Below are 19,847 nucleotides of genomic sequence, written 5' to 3'. Positions count from 1 at the left end.
AGCCACTTTGGGGGTTGGAAGCAGAAATCTGGGGGTCCTTCCCACAGCCCTGAGTGTGAGAGGCATTGCGGGGGGGGACCCATGTCCCACTCTGGGGTAGGTTAGATTGTGTCCTTAGCCCCAGGTATCCCTGGAGCCAGGACAGGGACCGGGACAGTTAAAAAGCGTGGTGCCCACCTCCCGGGAGCAGTTAGTCTGGGCAGGTGCCTCCTGAGCCAGTTAGAGCTGTAGGCTGTTAGAGACCCTCGGGAGGGAGTTAGAGGTTCGTGGAGGTTGAGTGAGGGTGCCCCAGTCCCTGGTCCCAGTTCCATGGATGAGAGATGCCAAGTTAGAGGGGTCCAGAGCTGGCTGGGGCTCAACTGGCCCAGGGCAGAGGGCTGGTGTCCCGCCTGGAGGCACAGCCATCACTGGGGCTTCTCTCCCTCCATGGTCTTGGCCTCCTCCTTGGTAGGCACAGGAGACTTCCTGGGGGAAGCTGCAGAGCCAGGGTTGGAGGTCCCTGGCCCTGGCTGGGTATCTATGCTGGCATGCTCCTTCCGGACCAGGTCCTCCAGCTCCTTCTGTGGGGCAAGGGTCGTGCAGGTCAGAGGTCACATGGGGCAGAAGCAGGGTCCCTATACGGGTCTTGAGGGGGCTGGGGTCACCCAGTTACTCACTTTCCATCCGAGGAGGTCAGCGAGTGCCAGGCAGCCCTGGTCACAGTCCCCCAGCCAGGCCACATCCCTGCAATGTGGGTAGGATGGTCAGAGTCCCGAAGCCTGGCTGGGGTCCCTGCCACTCTCCCCTCGCCCACTCCCCCATCTGGGCCTGGTCCCTCCTGAGCTCTGCCGCCACCCCTGGCCCAGGCCTCACCTGTAGGCCTTCTTGGAGTCGAAGTCCATGCCTCCTCCAAGGCCCATCATCATGCCGAGGAATGGGTCTGTCTGCAGGGAAGGGGAGGGGCGGGGAGGACAAGTGGGCAAGGGAGGGGAGGGCGGGTCCAAGGGCACAGACCCCAGCCAGGTGGGGCCAGTGGGCTCCCTGCTTCCCAGCTTTGTGGCTTTGGGGAAGGACTTGGCCCCTGGGCACCCTCTCCCTGCTGGCTGTGGTGGGAATAAAGACGCAGCCACCACCCACTCCTCCCCAACTTAAGGATTCCAGGGATGGGGTTGGAAAGACTCAGAAAAAACTGTGTTCTAAAGCTGCATTATGTTGGAGCGACACAGCATGTCAACCATGGAGTGGCCCTGTCATCACCTCAGCTACCGCGGGTGACAGGTACTGGGCAGGGCCTGTCTTGGCTGACGCTGGCCCCTGTCACCAGATCCAATGGGCACAGAGGCTCGCAGCATCCTAGAAGCAGGGGCAGCCTGGGATCCCAAGGAGTGAGTTGAGGAGCCCCCCTGATATGGGGGAGGAAAAGGGGAACCAGGGGAGGAGGCAGCATGGAGGGAGGGGAGAGGGCCAGGTGGGAGTGGGCGGCTCACCTGGCCGGTCTTCTCCTTGTTGATGAGCAGGCGAGGGGTGGACAGGGGAGCCCTGGGGGGACGTGAGGCTCAGGGGTCAGGATCTGTCCCCGTCCCCAAGCAGTGCCCAGCCCCACCCGTGCTGGCTCCCCACCTACTTGCCGATGAGGGATGCGAAGGGCTGCACCTGCAGCGAGGTGCCCATGATGATGAGCAGGTCCACTTTCGTGAAATCCTGTGGGAGGAGGCGTGGAACGGCCAGCGAGGGCCGGACTGGATACCCCGTCAGCAAGGCCACGTCCACCCGGGGCCTCTCCTCCCCTCCCATCTCACCCACCCCACCAGCTGAGGCCACTCACGGACTGTATGCAGGAGAAGAAACGGGCCGGGAGGTTCTCCCCGAAAAACACGATGTCTGCGCAGAGACAGTGACAGACACGGGGAGTGGGGCAGGGACAGTGACGCAGGGAGACCCATGAGAACAGGGTGGAGGAAAGGCAGGCCGAGCGCCGGCTGGAAGGCGGCGAGCAGAGGCACAGGGCTGCTCCCTCCTCCCTGGGACACTGGTGGAGGGCAGCAGGTAGGGGAAGGGGATGCACGGGCCATGTGGGGAGGGGCAGGGGGAACGGGCAGGGAGACAGCGATCCGCTTGGGCAGGTGCCCAGGCCCAGGCTCACCTGGTTTCACCACGCTCTGGCAGTTCTCACACTTAGGAGTCTCCTCCGAGAAGATCTTCTCTGGATGGGGAGGGGGGGCAGTGGGAGAGAGGGCTGTGCGGGGCTGGTGCGGGATTGGCAGGTGCCCGGCAGCCTCCCTCCACTGTCCATGTGCCCATCACACACAGAGGTGCACACATATGCACACACAGGCACCTGTACAAGGGCCCACACACGAGGGTACACGCTTGTGTGTATGTACTTAACGCAGGTGTGTGAGGGAGGGCTGGGTGAGGGGGGGATCTGCCCTGTCAGCCAAGGCCTCTCCTCTCAGGAGCAGCCCCCACCCCCGGTGGCTCCCAGCATCCCCTGCTACAGCTACCGACTGAATGAATGAACAAATCCTTGTTCCCAGCAGGATCCCACCAGCCCCCACCTGGAAGCGGGGCTTTCCAGGGCTCTGTGGGAGCAGCCCTGGTTTCCCCACCCCTCCCCTGGGAGGAACGTGACTAGGGTGACGACACACCAGGATCTGGGCCAGAGCCCCCCTCACAGCAGCCTGGTGACAGCCCTCCCCTGTCCCTGAGGGCCTCAGTGGGCTGGAAGGCATTGCCGTCTCTTGCCACCCTCAGAATTCTAACTCATTCAGTATTCAGCCACGCGTTCCTTGGCGTCTGTCCCACGGAGGGGCTGCCTGTGACAGGATGCTGTTCTGTGGGTGGCTGCAGGCCATTACCCCCGGCTATGAGCAGTGGTGACGACCAAGGGACTCTTTCCCTCCCTCTCCCAGCTTGTAGGGTGGGGGTGGTCAGCAGGCATTCCCTCAGCAGGGGCACCCAGGCCACGCTGCAGCTGTCCAGCTCACACGTGGACACGGACAGCTTTGTGAAGCGAGCATAAAGGCCGTCAGAGATAGCATCCACACCGCGACAAGTGGCTTCCCTGCTGGCACAATGGGCGACAGGCGTGGGTTTGTCCTGGCTAGTGGGATGGGGGGATGGGCACCCTGGCCTTGCGTGAACTGCGACTGGCAGCCTTTAGGGGAAACACCTCCTCCACATCCCCTGCCAGACCCCGCCCCGTCTGACGTCACAACCCAGAGCTTGCCCTGGTGCTGTCCGATCTGTGCAGGACTTGTACAACTTTGAATGGGAGAAAAGGAATGATTCAGCTCCTTGGCTGCACCAGCCACGGCCCCAGAGTGCCAGCGGCTGCTACGTGGGCCAGTGTAGACAGGAGCCTTTTTCTCAACTCTGAAAGCTCTGGGAGACAGTGTGGCCTTTCTTGGGTGCAGGTGGGTCAGGCACTTGAAAGGACCTAGCCCCAGGGTTTTGTGGCCCCACAGGACAGGCCAACGAGTAGCCTGGAATTTGCACTGGCGAGGACACCGCGGAGAGCAAGGAGGTGCTGGTACCTCCCAGCTGTCGGTGCTGCACTGCAAAGCTCGGTGGCCCCCAAGACCCTGATGTTGGCAGGGAACCCCGGCCTCACCCCCTTACCTTTCATCCAGCCTAGGGTGTACTCGCGCCGGCACTGGGAGCTAGTGCAGTGCGACGTGTAGAAGGTGCCGTGGGCCTCCACCAGGTCCTCAGGCTCCAGCCCTGCCACTCGTTCCAGGGTGTCTATGTTCTGAGGGGGAAAGTGGGAGATACAGGGAAGAGGGGTCAGGTGTGAACACTTCATCTTCCCGTCCAGTCATGGACCGGGTGGCACTTGGTGCCGGTGTCATGGCATAATGGGTTAAGCCACCACTTGCTATACCAGCATTCCATATTTGAGTCTTGGCTGCTCCACTTCCAGTCCAGCTCCCTGCCAATGCACTTGGGAGAGCAGCAAAGGACAGTCCAAGGGCTTGGGCTCCTGCACCCACACAGGAGAGGCAAATGGAATTCTGGGCTCCTGGCTTCAGCTTGGGCTAGTGGATGGAGGATGGGTCTTTCTCTAGTTCTCTCTCTCATCCTGCCTTTCCAATTAAATCTTAAAAAGAAAGGAAAGGAGAATGAAAGAAAGAAAGAAAGGAAAAGATATGGCCTGGTATGGTATCCTAGTGGCTAAAGTCTTCGCCGAGCATGTGCCAGGATCCCATACGGATGCTGATTCTAATTTCAGCTGCTACACTTCCCTTCCAGCTTCCTGATTGTGGCCTGGGAAAGCAGTCGAGGACAGCCCAAAACGTTGGGACCCTGCACCCACATGGGAGACCCAGAAGAAGCTCCTGGCTCCTGACTTCGGATTGGCTCATCTCCGGGCCATTGCGGCCACTTGGGGAGTGAATCATTGGATGGAAGATTTTCCTCTCTGTCTTTCCTCCTGTCTGTATATCTGACTTTCCAATGAAAATAAATAAATCTTTAACAATAAGAAAAGCAATTGTAGCAGGCATTGAGCTCATAGAAGCCACTGGAACTGCTGGGACACAGAAGGGGGAGGGCGGAGCAAGAAGCAGGTGCTGAGTTCTGCTGAGGCCATTCTGCTCATATTGCTGGCTCTACGGAAGGGGTCAGAGAGTCCTGGCCGCTCCCAGCAGTGGCCCAAACTCAAGTTTCCTGCTAAGTTGGACCACTTCAATTTTTCAGAAAAGAACCACACACTTGACTGCCACATGCCAGAAATGTGTTGAGCTAAACAGACATGTAACGTTGCTCTGAGGCGACCTCCTTGAGCAGTGCCCCACCTGCAGAGCTGAACGTGGCAGCCCTGACAAGCACAGACGCACAGCAGTGAAACAGGAGGCTTCTCTGGCCTCCTGGTTTGGCAGCTGGAGTTCTGCATGACGGACGGTACCACTGGTGGCCCAGCAGCCTGTGTTCTTTGGACTCAAGGAGGCATCCCATAGTCGATGAGCCGAAAAATTCTCTTTTATGTGAACATTCGTGCTCTGGGCTTTTCTTAGACCGCCCAGCCCCTGTGGAGCAGCTTTTGTTCTGTCCCCCGGGGGCGAGGGGTCGCTGGGGTAGGGGCTAACAGATGGCACAGACAGGAGGCACAGATGGCCTACTGGGCATGGCCTGCAGCTAAGCTGTCCAGTCTCCTGGAGACTCCACAAGTCTGCTCAGGGGTGGAGTGCTGCGGCAGTCTGCTCTGCTCCCTAGGACCTGTGGATGAGAAGCCCCCGGCCTGGCCTTGCCCTCCTCCCTCATGGTTACACACCCTGCTTTAGCCTTTAGTATACTCGACTCAGTCCACTAACAGCAAAGCAAGCTGTGTACATGCGAAGGACTCAACATCAGGGACTGGCTTCTGTCTCAGAAGCTAAAACTGCCACCTAGGCGATGCCAGCATCCTATTGGCACGCTGACTCCAGTTCCCGGCTGCTCCGTGGCTGATCCAGCTCCCAGCCGATGAGCCTGGGAAAGCAGTGGAAGATGGCCCCCAGATCCTGGGCCCCTGTCACTCACGTAGAAGACCTGCATGGGGATCCGGGCGCCTGGCTTCAGCCCGGCCCAGCCCTGGCCTTCGTGGAATTTAGGGTGTAAGCCAGTGGAGAGATCTCTCGCTTTCTGTTTCTCCTGTTCTCTGTCATTCTGCTTTCCAAATAAATGAATCAATCTTATACAAAACTAAATCGCATGCAATGGAGCACTGGCATCCCACAGTCCTGGCTGCTCCACTTCCCTTGCAGCTCCCTATTATGGCCTGGGAAAACAGCAAATGATGGCCTGGGTCCTTGGGCCCCTGCACCTGTGTGGGAGACCTGGAAGAAACTCCTGGCTCCTGGCTTTGAATCGGCTCAGTTCCAGCTGTTGTGGCTATTTGGGGAGCGAACCAGTGGATGGAAGATCTTTCTCTGTCTCTCCTCTGTAAATCTGCCTTTCCATTTTAAAAAAAAAAATTAAATTTCCTCAAGAAATAAATAGCATGCAAAAAGAACCACACTGGTCCCCTTAGCCATGGGGACACATCCCAGGAACCCCCACAGAGGTCTGACCCGGAGAATAGCACCCAGGGCTCTGCACACACCTTCCTCAGCTTCCCATTGACCCTGCTACCTTGGGCTAGTCTTTGACATCGCTTAGGATGGCGAAATCGACTTAAACCAGAGGGAAGCGGGTCCCTACATGGGGTATGAAATGACCTCAAGACAGTGCAAGGTGCAGGTCAACAGAGGCAGGGTGTGCAGGGTGCAGAACAAACACTTGCAGTCACGCTGCACCAGGGGTGCGCCAAGCTCCAGAATATGTGGCGCAGGTGGCTGCGCTGTGCAAACGCTGGAGCGTTCCTGCACAAACAGCCTTCCAGAACATCATAAATGACACCATTTTTTTTTTATTATTATTGTTGTTTGAAAAAGCAGAGAGAGAGCTTTTCCAGCTGTTAGTTCACTCCCCAAATGCCCACAAGAGCCAGGACCACGCCAGGCCAAAGTCCAGAGTGCAAAACTCCATCCGGGTCTCTCACGTACGTGGCAGGAACCCAGTCACTGAGCCATCACCCCGTGCCTCCCAGCGTGTGCCTTAGGGAAGCGGCACCGGGAGCCAGAGCCAGCCTCTCCGCCGACAATGCACGTGTTCCAAGTGGGGTCTCCGTCAGTGCATCACACACCTACCCCTAATCTAACAGGACCACCGTGGGCTATGCCCCTTGTTGCTAAGTGAAGTGTGAGGTAGCAGGTGACTGCACATGAATTTGTGTGTCTGCCTGTGCTTCGATAGCTCCAAAGAAGAGCAGCAGTGGAGGGAGGGAGACGGGGCACGTGGCGGGAGGAAGCCACTCCCTACGAAAGGGGTACACCATGAGAGTGGTGGCTAGCATTGGCCTTGGCATGGCAGTTGGAATCAGGGCACCCAGGTGGGGAGAAACCTGAGCCAATGGCGGGGGCTGCGGTGGGGTGGAGGTGGCCGCTCCCCTAGGCCGGTCCTCACTCGGCTCCTGTCAACAGCGCTCACTGGCAAAGCTGCCCAGGGGGCGACCAGGGAAGTGCCAGGCAGGAGACTGCACTATGTGAAGGTCTCCTGCCCTTGTAAGCCTTGGTCTACTCTTTGTCTAGGGCAACATTAGCAGCGGCAGGGGCCCAGGCCCTCGAGACACCTGCGGAAATGGAAGAAGCTATCTCCTCCTGCGGAGGAATGAGGCAGCCCCACGCCAAGGTGCCCAGGTCAGCCCAGAGCCTGGGGCTGTAGCTCTGCTCTCACCCTAAGCAGATGCCCTTGCTGGGGGCAGCCTGCTACAGGGTATAGCCTGCAGACTCTGACTCACAACCTCCAACACCCATCCTTATCACTTCTCAAGATCAGCCCATTCTCTGGGCCCGGAGCAGGGGCCTAGTGGCTAAATCCTCACCTTGCAACCACCAGGATCCCATATGGGCACTAGTTTGTGTCCCAGGGGCCCTGCCTCCCATCCAGCTCCCTGCTTATGGCCTAGGAAAACAGTAGAGGATGGCCCAAAGCCTTGGAACCCTGAACCCACGTGGGAGACCTGGAAAAAGCTCCAGGTTCCTGGCTTTGAATCAGATGGCCACTTGGGAAGTGAACCAGCAGATGGAAGATCTTTTTCTGTTGAAGGACTGCCCCCCCCACAAAAAACAGACCACCAAACGCCCAAGAGACCCCAAATCTCAGACGTTCTCAGCAGATGAGAACTCTGCAGGAAGCAAACTTCCTGCCGAGATGGTGGGCCGCCTTGCTGGTTAAGCGTGCCTGGGGAGGTGTGAGGCGTCTTTGCTATCTTCCTCTTTTTTTAAGTGATTGTGGCCTGAACGTATCTGATTATAAGCAAGGTTCTGTTAGATCCCTTTTCTAGTTAGATGCGTTTGTGGGTGTTGATTCCTGTAATTCAAGTTCACTTATCCCGTTGCCTGGCACCTGCTGATTGCTTTCCAAATCCCTTGTGATCTACTGTCAGGGCAGCTTGTATGCTATTGTTTAGTTAACTAGTAACTTTCATCCGCCTGCTTGCCTGGCAAAAAACATGCTCTGAGTTGCCCAGTGTAACTCAAGTGTGCCTTGGCTCATCTTGGCTCTGCATCCCCAGTATCCCCTGAGCTGTTGTTACACCTCAAGTTCGCGGTCCCCACTAGAGGGATCCCTGAGATTTCTCTGTCTCTCCTTCTCTCTGTAACTCTGACTTTCCAATAGAAAATACATACATCTTTTAAAATGAATTTTAAAAATCAGCCCATTCTGGGCCCGGCGCGGTGGCGCAAGTGGTTAAGCCCTCGCCTTGCACGCCCGGGATCCCATATGGGCGCCGGTTCTAATCCCGGCAGCCCCGCTTCCCTTCCAGCTCCCTGCCTGTGGCCTGGGAAAGCAGTGGAGGATGGCCCAAAGCTTTGGGACCCTGCACCCACGTGGCAGACCCGGAAGAGGCTCCTGGCTTCGGATCGGCATAGTATCGACCCGTTGCGGCTCACTTAGGGAGTGAATCATCGGACGGAAGATCTTCCTCTCTGTCTCTCCTCTCTGTATATCCGCCTTTCCAATAAAAAAATAATAAAAATAAATCTTTAAAAAAAAAAAAAAAATCAGCCCATTCTGCATCAAGCTTTCTTTCCCTACCAAACTCCCATTGCTGAGGAGTGTTGCAAGGAAGGTTCTGGGGTTCCCGCTCTTGCCAACTGTGATGTTTCTATTTAAATCTAGAATGGAAAGTCCCTACAAAAGAAGACTTGGCTCCTGACCCAGCTTCCTGCTAGTGGGCACGCAGAGACAACAGTGAGCACCCAAGCAGCGGGGACCCTGCCTCTCCTGAGGGCACCTGGCCTCAGCCTGGTCCAGCCCTGGATATCTGGCAAGTAACCCAGCGGGTGGGGGGTGGGGAGGGCTTTTTCTGACGTTCTGTCTCTCAAATATAATACAAAAAGAAATTAAGAATTCAAAAGAAAAAGAAAGCATTTTCTGTCTGAAATAATAAGCTTATTTTGGTGTGAAATATTTTTGAAATTCATGCACAGTCTTTCCTAACATGCATTTTCCATGAGCTTTCTGGGAAACCCTGGAATGTAACTGACAAGACCCGTGGCGGTTTTGCTGTGGACTTGATGGGCATGACCACTGCGCTCCTGTTTGAATGGGGGCGGTGGGCTGCAGTAAAAAAACAGCAGTGCACACAGCTTCAGAAGTGCTGTGTCGGCACAGCTTGGAGTGAGCGAAGACGGTGTGCTCCGGGAAGCTGGGTGAGTCACTGAGCTGGTGGCTGAGGTGGAAGACGGAGAGTAAAGTGTTTCAGGAAACGCGAGCCTGCAACGTCTCCCCCAGCTTTACAGTTTACGAAACATGCCATTTGAAAATACGGCCTGTTACATTCAATCCATGCAGCGAACACAGCAGACAGGAGAAAGGCCTATATATTTCACATTGGCCTTGGAACATGTTCCTCTTGAGATCTCATGGTACAACAGGCTAAGTGAGCCTCCACCTGTGACGCAAGCATCCCCTTTGGGTATGGGTTCAAGTCCCAGCTGCTCCACTTCCCACCCAGCTCCTTGCTAACACATGTGGGAAAGCAGCAGAAGACGGCCCAAGTGCTTGGGTCCCTGTACCCATGTGGGCAACCCAGAGAGAGTTCCAGGCTCCTGGTTTCTGCTTGGCCCAGCCCTGCTTGCGGCAGCCAGTTGAGAAGTCAGTCAGTGGATGGAAGATCTCTCTCTCAGTCTCTTTCTTGCTCTGGCTCCTAACTGAGGTTCCGGCTCCTGCAGGCCCCAGGAGGCAGTGGTGACAGCTCAGGTGGTTGGGTGTGGCTTAGCGCTGCCCCAAGCTGTTGGAGGATTTCCAGGGAGTAACCAGCATAGGGGAGGGCTAACTCTTTTCATTTCTCAAACAGACAGGGTGAGGCAGAGCAGCTGAACTTCAGGCTGGGACCCTCGCAGCCCATCTCAATGTGCCCGAGTTCGCGTCCCGGCTCTGCTCCCACTTCCACTAACTTCCTGCTGCTGTAGGCTCTGGAGGGAACAGTCAAAGTTCAAGTGCTAAATCCATGCCACGCACGTGGTGGGCCTGGACTGAGTGTCCAGTGCCTGGCTTCAGCCTGGCTCAGCCCGGGGAAGGCTGGGCATCTGGGGAGCCAGGAGGCTCATACCCTTTATGTGTCCATCTGTTCCTGCATATCGCTCAAATAAACTAAAATACAAATTACAGCAGGAGGGTCTACACTGTGGCTCAAGTGGCGAATCCTGCCCCCTTCAAGCACCGGATCCCATATGTGCGATGCGATCCCATACGGGTGCTGATTCATGTCTTGACTGCCACACTGCCCATTCAACTCCCTGCTTGTGGCCTGGGGAAGCAATGGAGAATGGTCCAAAGCCTTGAAACCCTGCAGCCACTTGGGAGACCTGGAAGAAGCTCCTGACTTAGGATCAGCTCAGTTCCTGTTGAGCTGTTACAGCCATTTAAGGAATGAGCCAGTGCACAGAAGATCTTCTCTCTGACTCTCCTTCTCTCTGTAAATCTGCCTTTCCAATATAAACAAATAAGTCTTTAAAAAAGTCACAACAGGAAGCCAAGCACGCGGTTGATGCCATTTCTTCTGGAGTCAAGGACAGAGCGTTGCTTCCACGGGGCTGGGCGGCCCTTCACAACCTCGTCCCGGCCCTGATTTTTCTTCAACTCAGCCCGAACCCCATCTCCACACTGCTTCTCCAGCGTGGGTTCCTATTCTCCGCCATGGCAGTGGACAGGCCTGTTGTCCCTCTGCCTCAAGCTTGTTCATCCAGATAACCCCGAGGCTCCCCCCATCAGCCCTGTAGGCCTTCGCTTCAATGTCACCTCAGTGAGTCACCTTGCACACCTAATTCCTCCTGAACACACACACACACACGTGCATCCGTGTCCTCCCACATACACGGGCACACATATGTACATAGGCAGCACCTGATGTTCCTTCCTGCCAAGTGTGCCTGAGAGACCGACCACTGTGGGACACTCAGGCACCGCTTCCCCGTGCTGCTTGTCACCTCTCCCCGCGTACCAGCTCCAGGGAGCCGGGAATGTGCGCTGCTGGCAGGGCCAGCCACGGGGTGGACACTCAGCAGCTGCCTGTTGGGAGAGCTGACACACAATGCTGCTGATGCTGGGCAGGGGCACACAAGGCACCCAACGCCCCACAGGCGGGCACACCTGCCCTGGCTGAGAAATCTAGATCTAAACAGGCCCAAGTCGCCCCCTGGCGGCAGCGTCTGAGCTTGCAGGCCAGCCGGGTCCAGGAGAAAGAGACTGGGTGATGGACACTTTAGGCTGCTATTCCAGCACCTGCGGCTCCACGGTGGAGGGCTAGCCTGTCCCTGCCCCACTTCCCATGCAATTCCAAGATGAAGTTCTACACCCGAAGTGGAATGCAAACATCTCTTATATTAGGGACCTGAGACGTCAAAAGTGTCCCCATGTCTGCTTGAGCAGCCCAGACTGCGGTCTGGTGCACCCAGCTATAATGCATCCCCAAACAAGTACCCGGTCCTTCCTCTCTGCTGGCCACCCGAACGCCTACCTGCGTGTAGCAGCGCAGGAGCAGCCCTTTCTCCTTCAGCAGGCGGATGAAGTAGTGGCAGGTGGTTGGCTGCAGGGACAGAGCGGCAAGGGCATGGGTCATATAGAGCCTCACAGCCTGGCCCAGCCTCTCTCACCCCAAGGTGTCATCCCCGGGAACCCTGAGAGGGGCAGGCCACCATTCTCCCTGTGTCACAGCCGAGCACACACAGGGAAGCAAGCTTATCTTGGTCAGAGTCACCGGGCCGGGGAGGGGCTGGGTCTGGCTCCACCCGGGGATAACCCAGCTCTGGGATCCGGGTTTTCACCTTGGACAACAGCAATGACTCCATTGTAGAGACAGGAAAAATAGGGCCACATGATGGGGGAACAGTCTGGGCCCTTTCACACTAAACTACTGTATCTGCCTGAAAATTCCTTTTCCCCCTGTCTGCTGTTTCTCTCAATCCCTGATCCCATCTCTTACAAAAAAAAAAAAAAGCAACTCACCTTGAACTGCCCAGGGTAGAGCTCCTTAGCAAGAGCGAAGAAGGGTTCCGGATGTTTCTGTGAGAGAGAGAGCGAGCGAGCTAGGGGCTCCGGGTCTGCTGAGGGTTGGAGCAGGGCCACCCCTCCCCTCCACTCAAGGCAGATGGGAGGAGGCAGGACACACCTTGAAGTAGCCGATCTCAAAGATGGCCTCTGGGTAGGGAAGACGGTACTTCTCCAGGTTGGCATAGAGACCGGTGGTCGGAGAGCGGAAGTCGGGGATGCCGGCAGCTGCAGGCGGAGGGGCAGGGAGCCAGGAATCAGAGAGGCTGGCCCTGTCTGCACCCCGGGGACCCTCTGCGGCCCCCAGTGCTCAGGGAGGCGACACTTACACGTGGAGATGCCAGCGCCAACCAGGCAGATGATCCTGCGACCTGGGAGAGAAATTTTTGTGTCACCTGGGGGTGACCTGCTCAGCCCCTCCACTGCGGTCACATATTCCCAGCCCTGACGTTGGGCGCCGGGCCACGCCCCAGGCCAACACTTCATGGGCACCGTGGTCTTTGCCCTTCTCCACGGAGTGAAGTTGGCACCCCTTATTTACAGCCAAGAAGGGCAAGAGGAGCCAGCAGAGGAACTCAGAATCCATTTATTATGGGGCCGGCACAGGCATGACATATGGGTGCTGGTCTGTGTCCCAGCTGCTCCACTTCCTATCCAGCTCCCTGCTTGTGGCTTGGGAAAGCAGTAGAGGGATGGTCCATGTGGAAGACCCAGAAAAAGTTCCTGGCTCCTAGCTTGTAGTTGTGGGCCTGTAATTGTGGCCATTTGGGAATGAACCAGCAGATAGAAGATCCTCTCTCTGTTTCTCTCCCCCCAGTAACTCACTCAAGTAAAATAAATAAATATTTTTTCAAGAAGGATCTGCTTATCAGAAATTATACCAGTTGGTGCTGGCATTGTGGCATAATGAGTTAAGCCACCTGGGACGCTGGCACCTATAGCAGAGTGCTAGTTGAGCCCCAGCTGCTCTACTCCTGATCCAGCTCCCTGCCAATGTCCCTGGGAAGGCAGTGGAGGAGGGCCCAGAGCCTTGGGACTCTGCACTTGTGTGCAAGACCCAGAAGAAGCTGCTGGCTCCTGGCTTCAGATCGGCTCTATCCTGGCCACTGCGGCAATTTCAGAAGTGACTAAATGGATAGAAGGTCTTCCTGTCTCTTCTCTCTGTAAATCTGATCTATCTTTCCAATAAAAATGAATAAATCTTTTTTAAAAACTATTATTTATTTTTATTTGGAAGGCAGACAAATATATAGAGAGAATTCTTCCACCTGCTGGTTCACTGTCTACATTTCTACGGTGTCAGACCTGGGCGGGCTGATGCCAGGAGCTGGGAACTCTGCCCCATGGGTGTGGCAGCAGCCCGACTGCTTGAGCCTGCTGCCCTGCAGGGTGCACAGGCTGGAAGCTGGCTGATAAGTGGGGATTCAAACCCAGGCCACTCTCACAGAGTGTGTGGCTGTCCCTCGGGGAGTCTTACTGTGCCACAAGGCTGTCCCCACCCGTCACGGCCTGTCCACCATGAGCATGGTAGTCTCCCATCTTCACTAACGAAGGCAGAGGTGGAATCGCACTGCCAGCCTTGTTGCTGCCCAGCAGGTGCCCTGCCATCTGCCCATCAGCGGATGGGCAGATACAACCGTGATGCCCCGTGGTCAGGCACCTCAAGGGCATCCTGTCTGAAGGAGGAGGGCAAGGTGAGTGAAGGGAGGCCTGCCGGGCGGCTGGGCCTGCGTGGTCCCAATGCACAGCTGAGCACAGGAGACCTGGGCTTAAATCTGGCCCCTGCTACTTGCCAGGTGTTTTTCTCACACCAAGTCACAACCTCCCCCTGCCTCAGTTTCCTTCTCTATCCACTCCTGCCATGACCTCCTAGGTGTAAAGTGAAGATCAACAGAGCATGCCTATAGGGCTCGGTACAATGGCTCAATTTGTTCATCCTTGCCTTGCAAGTGGCAGCATCGCATATGAGTGCTACTTCGTGTCTTGGTTGCCCCACTTCCCATCCAGCTCCCTGCTTGTGACCTGGGAAAGCAGTGGAGGATGGTTCAAGGCTTTAGCACCTGCACTCGTGTGGGAGACCTGGAAGAGGCTCCTGGCTCCTGGCTTTGGATCAGCTCAGCTCCAGCCATTGCAGTCACTTGGGGGTGAACCAGCGGACAGAAGATCTTTCCCTCTGTGTCTCCTCCTCTCTGTCTAAAGTTTCTGTCTTTCCAATAAACATAAATAAATCTTTAAAACAAAAACAAAATAAGAGCATGCCGGTAAAGTGCTTAGCCCAGTCTGATTTGTCACTTCCCTTTGATGGGTCTCGGGCCAGGCCCCCCCAGCTTAGCTGCAGAAATCCATGCACTCTTTGGAGCCCCACATAGCCAGATGATGGTGGCAGACAGCTGCCTTGGCCTGCCCCTATAGAGGGCAGAGGCTGCCCAAGCCGAGGAGGGAGCTGGCAATAGCTAGGGCCTGGGGAAACCAGAGAAGACTCCTTCACAAAAGGCCGTTCAGGCCCCAAAAAAGGGGGCAATTGTTCCTGTCAAGGACTGCGGAGAGCCTGGTTTCTCAGACTCTACTGAGCTCAACCCATGGCAAATCTCGGCTGTGTGGTGGCCCCTGTCGATAGGCACCAGCTGACAGGCACGATAGTGGGCCTGGGGACAGCTTCCAGCAGTGCCAGCCGCAGTGCCACCGCCCCGCCCACGGCAGCAGCCTGGCCCAGCTACAGCTGCTCATATCTGTATTTACTCATTTACCTCTCCGGAGAGCCCAGTGAGTTAGGAGCTATCACAGACACAACTTGCCTAAACTAAAATATAGTACAAAAAGAAAAAAAACCACAACTTGCCTAAACTGAACATCCAATAGGAGCCCCCGTCACCACCTCTGTGAGCGCTAATATGACACCACAAGTGGGAAATTCCACTTCTGAGCTCATGAGATGGGTCATGATCAAAATGCAGGTGCATCAAAAATATTGCATAAAATTCTCTTCGGGCGGTGCACCTAAGGTGTTCACAGAGCGTAAATGGCTTCTGGCGGTCAGGGGCTGGTGCGATGCAGTGGGTTGAGCTGCCAACGCGCCTGGGGAAGCAGTCCAAGATGGCCCAAGGATCTGGACACCTGCCACCCATGTGAGAGACACAGAGCAAGCTCCAGGCTTCTACCAGCCTGGTCCAGGTCCAGCTGTTGTGCCATTTGTGGAGTGAACAAATAGGTGAAAGATCTCTAGCTCTCCCTCTCTCTGCCTATTAAAAAAAATACAGCTTTAAAAATAATGATAATAATAATAAACAGGGAACACTCCTCATCCTGCGTGACACGCCCAGTCTCTGAACCAGGCCCAGCCAACTGGAGCCCAGTGGGTCCTTGCATGACGGAGCTGCCCCATCAGGACCAGGCAGGTGACGCCTGCCTGCGTCAGCTGGAGCCAGCCTTTGCTTTTGCACTTGAATCACTAGGGGGGGAAACAAAACAAACCATGATATCCTTCAGTGGGAGCTGCTAGGCGGGGATAATTTGCGTTTGGAGGCACCAGGGGTTGGTCTTTATCCCAACACAGAAACAGAATTTCTGAGAACACAGAAGAAGCATCTGGATGCAGCCACGCTTGCACCAATGTTCAGTGTTTGGGGTAGGGAGTGGCCTGGGGCTGGAGCAGAGGAAGGGCCCCGGACTTACAGCGGTCACTTTGGATGTAGCGGCTCACCCCTTCCAGGGTGAGCTCGTCCAGCAGACGCTCCTTCTGGGTGCCCAGGCCCAGGGTCTGGGAGAAGAGGTTCCGTAGGAAGTCCACTGCCAGAAGGAGGGAGACAAGGGCCAGGTGGGCATGCAGCCAGGTGGCATGGGTGGCCTCAGGGGCCCTGCCCCAGCCCAGGGGTCCCCAGCCTCCCCACCACAGAATGCCCAAAGCCTGACCTGGCCAGCAGCCCCCAGGACTACACTGTTGGTGGCGCCGAGGGGCTGTCCCCCAGCCCCTGCTCTAAGCCCTCCCCATCAGCTACTCACTCTCGGCTTCTCCACCTGCTGCTCCGGCCTCAGAGTCAGAATCAGAATCCTGCAAGAGGGTGGGGTGGGGTGGGGTGGGGTGGGGTGGCCAAGTCAGAGAGGTGAGAGGGGATAAAGAAGTGGGGGAGGGAGAGCCCCAGCACTGGGCGACACAGGCTCCAACCAGGAGGGCCAGAGCTGGGGCCCAGGGTCAGAGAGTGGGGTGATGCTGGGAAGGACGGGCTCCTCTGTCTCCAGGTCCTGGCTTGGGTGGCAGGGACCCCTCTCAGCAAGGGGAGGGGCTTGCAGCCCGCAGTGGCAAAAGGAATGGGGGAACCTCAGTAAGTACTGATTGTAGCCATAGTCCCATGCGTGGTGTCCCCTGTCCTCTGTCACAGGGTCCCTTGCCCAGCTGCCCTACTCACCAAGGTTGTGCCTCACTATTGCCCGATCCCCCACGCCTTGCCTGACGCCCTAACTCCCCCTTAGTCAGCTCTCCCCTAGGTGGGAGGACCCTGTCCTGGGTCCCTCTCCACCTTTGCAGCTCCTCAAGTGCCACTGGCGTGGTGATGTCACCTCTCTGTCCCTACACCTGGGGTTCTGCACCATATCCCCGCACAGGCTTCCATGGCCATCTCCCGCAAAAGCACTCTTCTATTGGCCTTATCTCAACGTAGACTCCCTGTCCCCTGATTAGCTCAGTGGCCCTGCTGCCTCGGTTCCCCACCCCTGCCGCTGTCCTCAGCTCTCAGCAGGCTCCCTCTGCCCCCTGACCCCTTCTGGCCACCACAGGGCTCCGGGACCAGCTTGTCTTCTCCCCGGAATGGGGGGAGACTGCTGGGGATCCCCTCTGGTCTCCCCGTGCTGGGCTCCACCTGGAGGGCTCTCCCTTCTCCCCAGCTGCTCCGGCCCCCTCACTCGGTCACAGAAACACACTCTCCTGTATAAACCTCTTGCACAATCGCAGCCTGCTGCTCCTCACCCCCTTTCCCAGGCCCATCTGATTGGGAACCTCACTTTGCAAACACACTGAAATGGTTTCCATTCCTTTTAAAGATTGACGAGTTCTTGCAAAATGCCGACCATTAGGGGCCAGGGTTGTGGCATGGCCAGTTAAGCCTCTGCTTGCTAGGCTGGCACCTCATACAAGCACTGCTTACAGTCCCAGCTACTCTGCTTCGGATCCAGCTTCCTGACAATGTGCCTCGGAAAGTGGTGAAGGACGGTCTAAGGGTTTGAGCCCCTGCACCCATGTAAGAGACCTGGAAGAAGCTCCGGGCTCCTGGCTTTGGCTTGGTCCAGCCCTGGCTGTTCTGACCATTTGAGGGATGAACCAGCAAATAGAACTTTTCCCTGCAGATCTCCCCGGTAACTCTGCTTTTCAAATCAACCAATCAATCAATCGTAAGGGGGAGGGGGAATCAATCATTAGACAATGTATAACTTAGGCCCTGGCCTTGTAATTCCCCCCTTCACTCCCACTCCTGCTGAGAGAAACACTACAGCCAGCTCAGTGTAGCTACTCTATCGGGGAATTTTTTTCTCCACACAGAAACCCTCATTATTGCGCCAGGGCCATGCCCCAGGACGCCACTGCACCTTGCGTCCTCCCACAACGGCGTGCTACAGGCCACCTCATTCTCCCCAGTGGCTGCATAGTGCTTCATTGTGTGTGGAATCATAGCCCATTTAACCCATCCACGGACAGCCACTGGGACTGTCCCCAGTGTGGCCCAAGGATGGACAATACCACAATTTACAGCCTCACATGGCTGCCATCTGGAGTGAGGATTCCTTTTGGACAGGAAACCTTTTTCCCTCTTAGTGGTCCTGCTGGAGGAGCCAGGCGGGTGAGACAGCAGTCGCACGTGCACAGCCCCATGTGCCAAACAAACCCATCTCCTGCGTACGTCAGGGTGTTGGGCCGCAACGTTTTTTCAGACCACACACAGCAAGGTCCTGTGAGACCCGCTCAGCATCTGGGGGAGCTGGAGATACTGTCCATGACCCCATGTGACCCTGCAGGGTCTAGAAGGCAGCATGCCAAACGCCCTGCATTTCCTACAGCTGAGGGACAGAGGTCGGGCTAGGTATCAGCTCTGCCTCAAACTGCTCATCTGTGAAATGGCCAGGATGAAATACAGGCTGGGAAGATTCAATGAGCTAGAGCTCCAAGCAGACACTGCCCAGCTGACCGTGTCACACCCAGCCACCCAGCTCCTGGACACATCACCTGCTCACGCCCCTAGCCCTTGCACAGCCCCTGTACCAGCTGCATGGCACAGCCTCGCTCGCCTTGCCTGAGTTCCAAGTCATTCTCACTGACAACACCGCGTACGGCTCCGGGTCTGATGCCTAGGCCGAACTCTGGAGTCTAACTGGGAGAGGCCTGGCTGGAACTTGGCATGATCCAGCAGGAATGTGCGGGAACCAGGTGGGACACCTGACTCTCCCAGGCCAGCACACAGGAGGTTAGGAAGGAAGGGGAGGGGACAGGTGGCACTGGGGATAGAGGGCAGTTTAGGAGACCAGGGCCCAGGCAGCGAGACTGCTCATCTCTCTCTCTGTCTATCTCTCTCGGAAGTCCCCAACACACCCAGCCTTCCCGCAAAGGGCTGCACCCTGACAAGAGGTGGGGCGAGGGCTGGGGGCAATGAGCCGAGGGTCCCCGGGGGGGTACAATCTCCCCTCTGCCACCTCCTCCCACGCCCTCCCCCGAGAGTGGGGTGCAACAACATAGCCAACTTTGTCCTTCCCCTCCACCCTTCCCCGCATCTCACCTGGGCCTCCTGCACCTTCCCTGCCTGCGTCTCCGGAGGGTCAGAGGCTGGGGGAGGAGGGGAGCAGACGTGGTTATAGTGGAGGGAATGGTTAAGGGGGGGACACAGGGGCTCAAGCTAGTGGTGGGGAGGGGCACGGGGCCAGTAAATACAGAGGTGACAGAGGCAGGGACAGAGCAGTAACTGTTGGGAAAGTGAAGGGGTTGGCAGCAGTGGCGGGGGGGGGGGCTAGAATGGCTGAGAAGGGGAGGACTGGAAGAGCAGGTAGGGGATTCAAGGCTGACAAACTTAGCAAGAGTTAGGAGGGACATGGTAGGGTGTATTTGGGGAGGGAGAGAGGGGAATTTAGAGGAAGACAGAAGGATGAAGAGGTGGGTTTGGGGCAGAAGGTGCGCGGGAGGTGATGGGTTCAGGAGAGGCACAGGAACCAGGGAGAACAGATAGCACCAGACAGCAGGGGACCCCTAGCATCCTACAGTTGCCCCTGACAACACCCGAGACGGCGGCAACTTTCGTCCTCAGCAACCAAAGTGTGAGCAACCCACAATCACAGTTACTTGGCACAGACCATTCAGAACCTCGCGCCCCGGAGACCCACCGCCCGGTGAGGCTGGATCACCTCGCGACCACCCTCGGAACTCCACTCCTCCAGTGTAACCCCTTGCTGCCAACCCGCCGCGCCCGCCCTCGGGCCCCGGGGCCTGCAGCCCTCGCCAGGCCCCGGAGCGGCCCGAACTTCCCACCGGGGTCCCCGACTCACGATCCGGCTCGGCCATGGGCTCGGGGCGGGGGCCCTCGGGGCTGTCACCGACTGCTCTGTCCCGTGACGGCACCGGAAACAGAAGGGACAGGCATCGGGCAGAGAACTACGACTCCCAGCAAGCATCTCGGTCGCATACAAAGCTTTCAGGAAGATGCTGGAAAGTAGGACTACAACTCCCAGAGGGCATGGCGGTGGAAGTCATGTCAGTAAAGGGCGCTCGGAAAATGTGGGAATAGCCCGAGACCGGCCGTGCATCCCAGTACGTTGATTGG

General features: G+C 56.9%; 1 protein-coding gene across 4 annotated transcripts; it reads right to left on the bottom strand.

Annotated features, from left to right (window-relative positions):
* Positions 1-309: 309 nt before the first annotated feature.
* Positions 310-19,638, bottom strand: SIRT2 (sirtuin 2). 4 transcript variants are annotated; one of them, XM_040976342.1, is made up of 17 exons: positions 19,573-19,638; positions 18,813-18,859; positions 16,967-16,972; positions 16,054-16,102; positions 15,727-15,840; positions 12,384-12,425; positions 12,176-12,282; positions 12,013-12,069; positions 11,525-11,593; positions 3,601-3,730; positions 2,123-2,182; positions 1,805-1,860; positions 1,604-1,680; positions 1,467-1,518; positions 853-923; positions 657-723; positions 310-560 (listed from the first exon to the last, which is right to left on the bottom strand). In XM_040976342.1, the coding sequence occupies exons 1-17, from the start codon at positions 19,586-19,588 to the stop codon at positions 405-407; spliced, it is 1,176 nt and encodes a 391-aa protein (XP_040832276.1). In that variant the 5' UTR covers positions 19,589-19,638; the 3' UTR covers positions 310-404. The 4 variants fall into 4 exon arrangements, with proteins under 4 accessions (XP_040832276.1, XP_040832274.1, XP_040832275.1 ...); XM_040976340.1 differs by lacking the exon at positions 16,967-16,972; XM_040976341.1 differs by lacking the exon at positions 16,967-16,972 and having other exon boundaries at positions 310-557.
* Positions 19,639-19,847: the final 209 nt, after the last annotated feature.

Source organism: Ochotona curzoniae, unplaced genomic scaffold (genome assembly GCF_017591425.1).
Source record: "Ochotona curzoniae isolate NIBS_2020 unplaced genomic scaffold, NIBS_Ocur_1.0 contig_2699, whole genome shotgun sequence".
NCBI lineage: Eukaryota > Metazoa > Chordata > Mammalia > Lagomorpha > Ochotonidae > Ochotona > Ochotona curzoniae.
Note: the sequence above shows the minus strand (reverse complement) of the source record. Positions and strands in the feature narration are given on the sequence as shown.

What these genes read in the sequence shown, in the direction of transcription:
- SIRT2 (XM_040976342.1), bottom strand. An exon ending in TGGCGCTGGCATCTCCACGT is followed by an intron (nt 12,283 to 12,383) that starts GTAAGTGTCGCC and finishes CTCCGCCTGCAG; the next exon opens with CTGCCGGCATCCCCGACTTC. An exon ending in CCAGAGCGTGGTGAAACCAG is followed by an intron (nt 1,861 to 2,122) that starts GTGAGCCTGGGC and finishes GTCTCTGCGCAG; the next exon opens with ACATCGTGTTTTTCGGGGAG.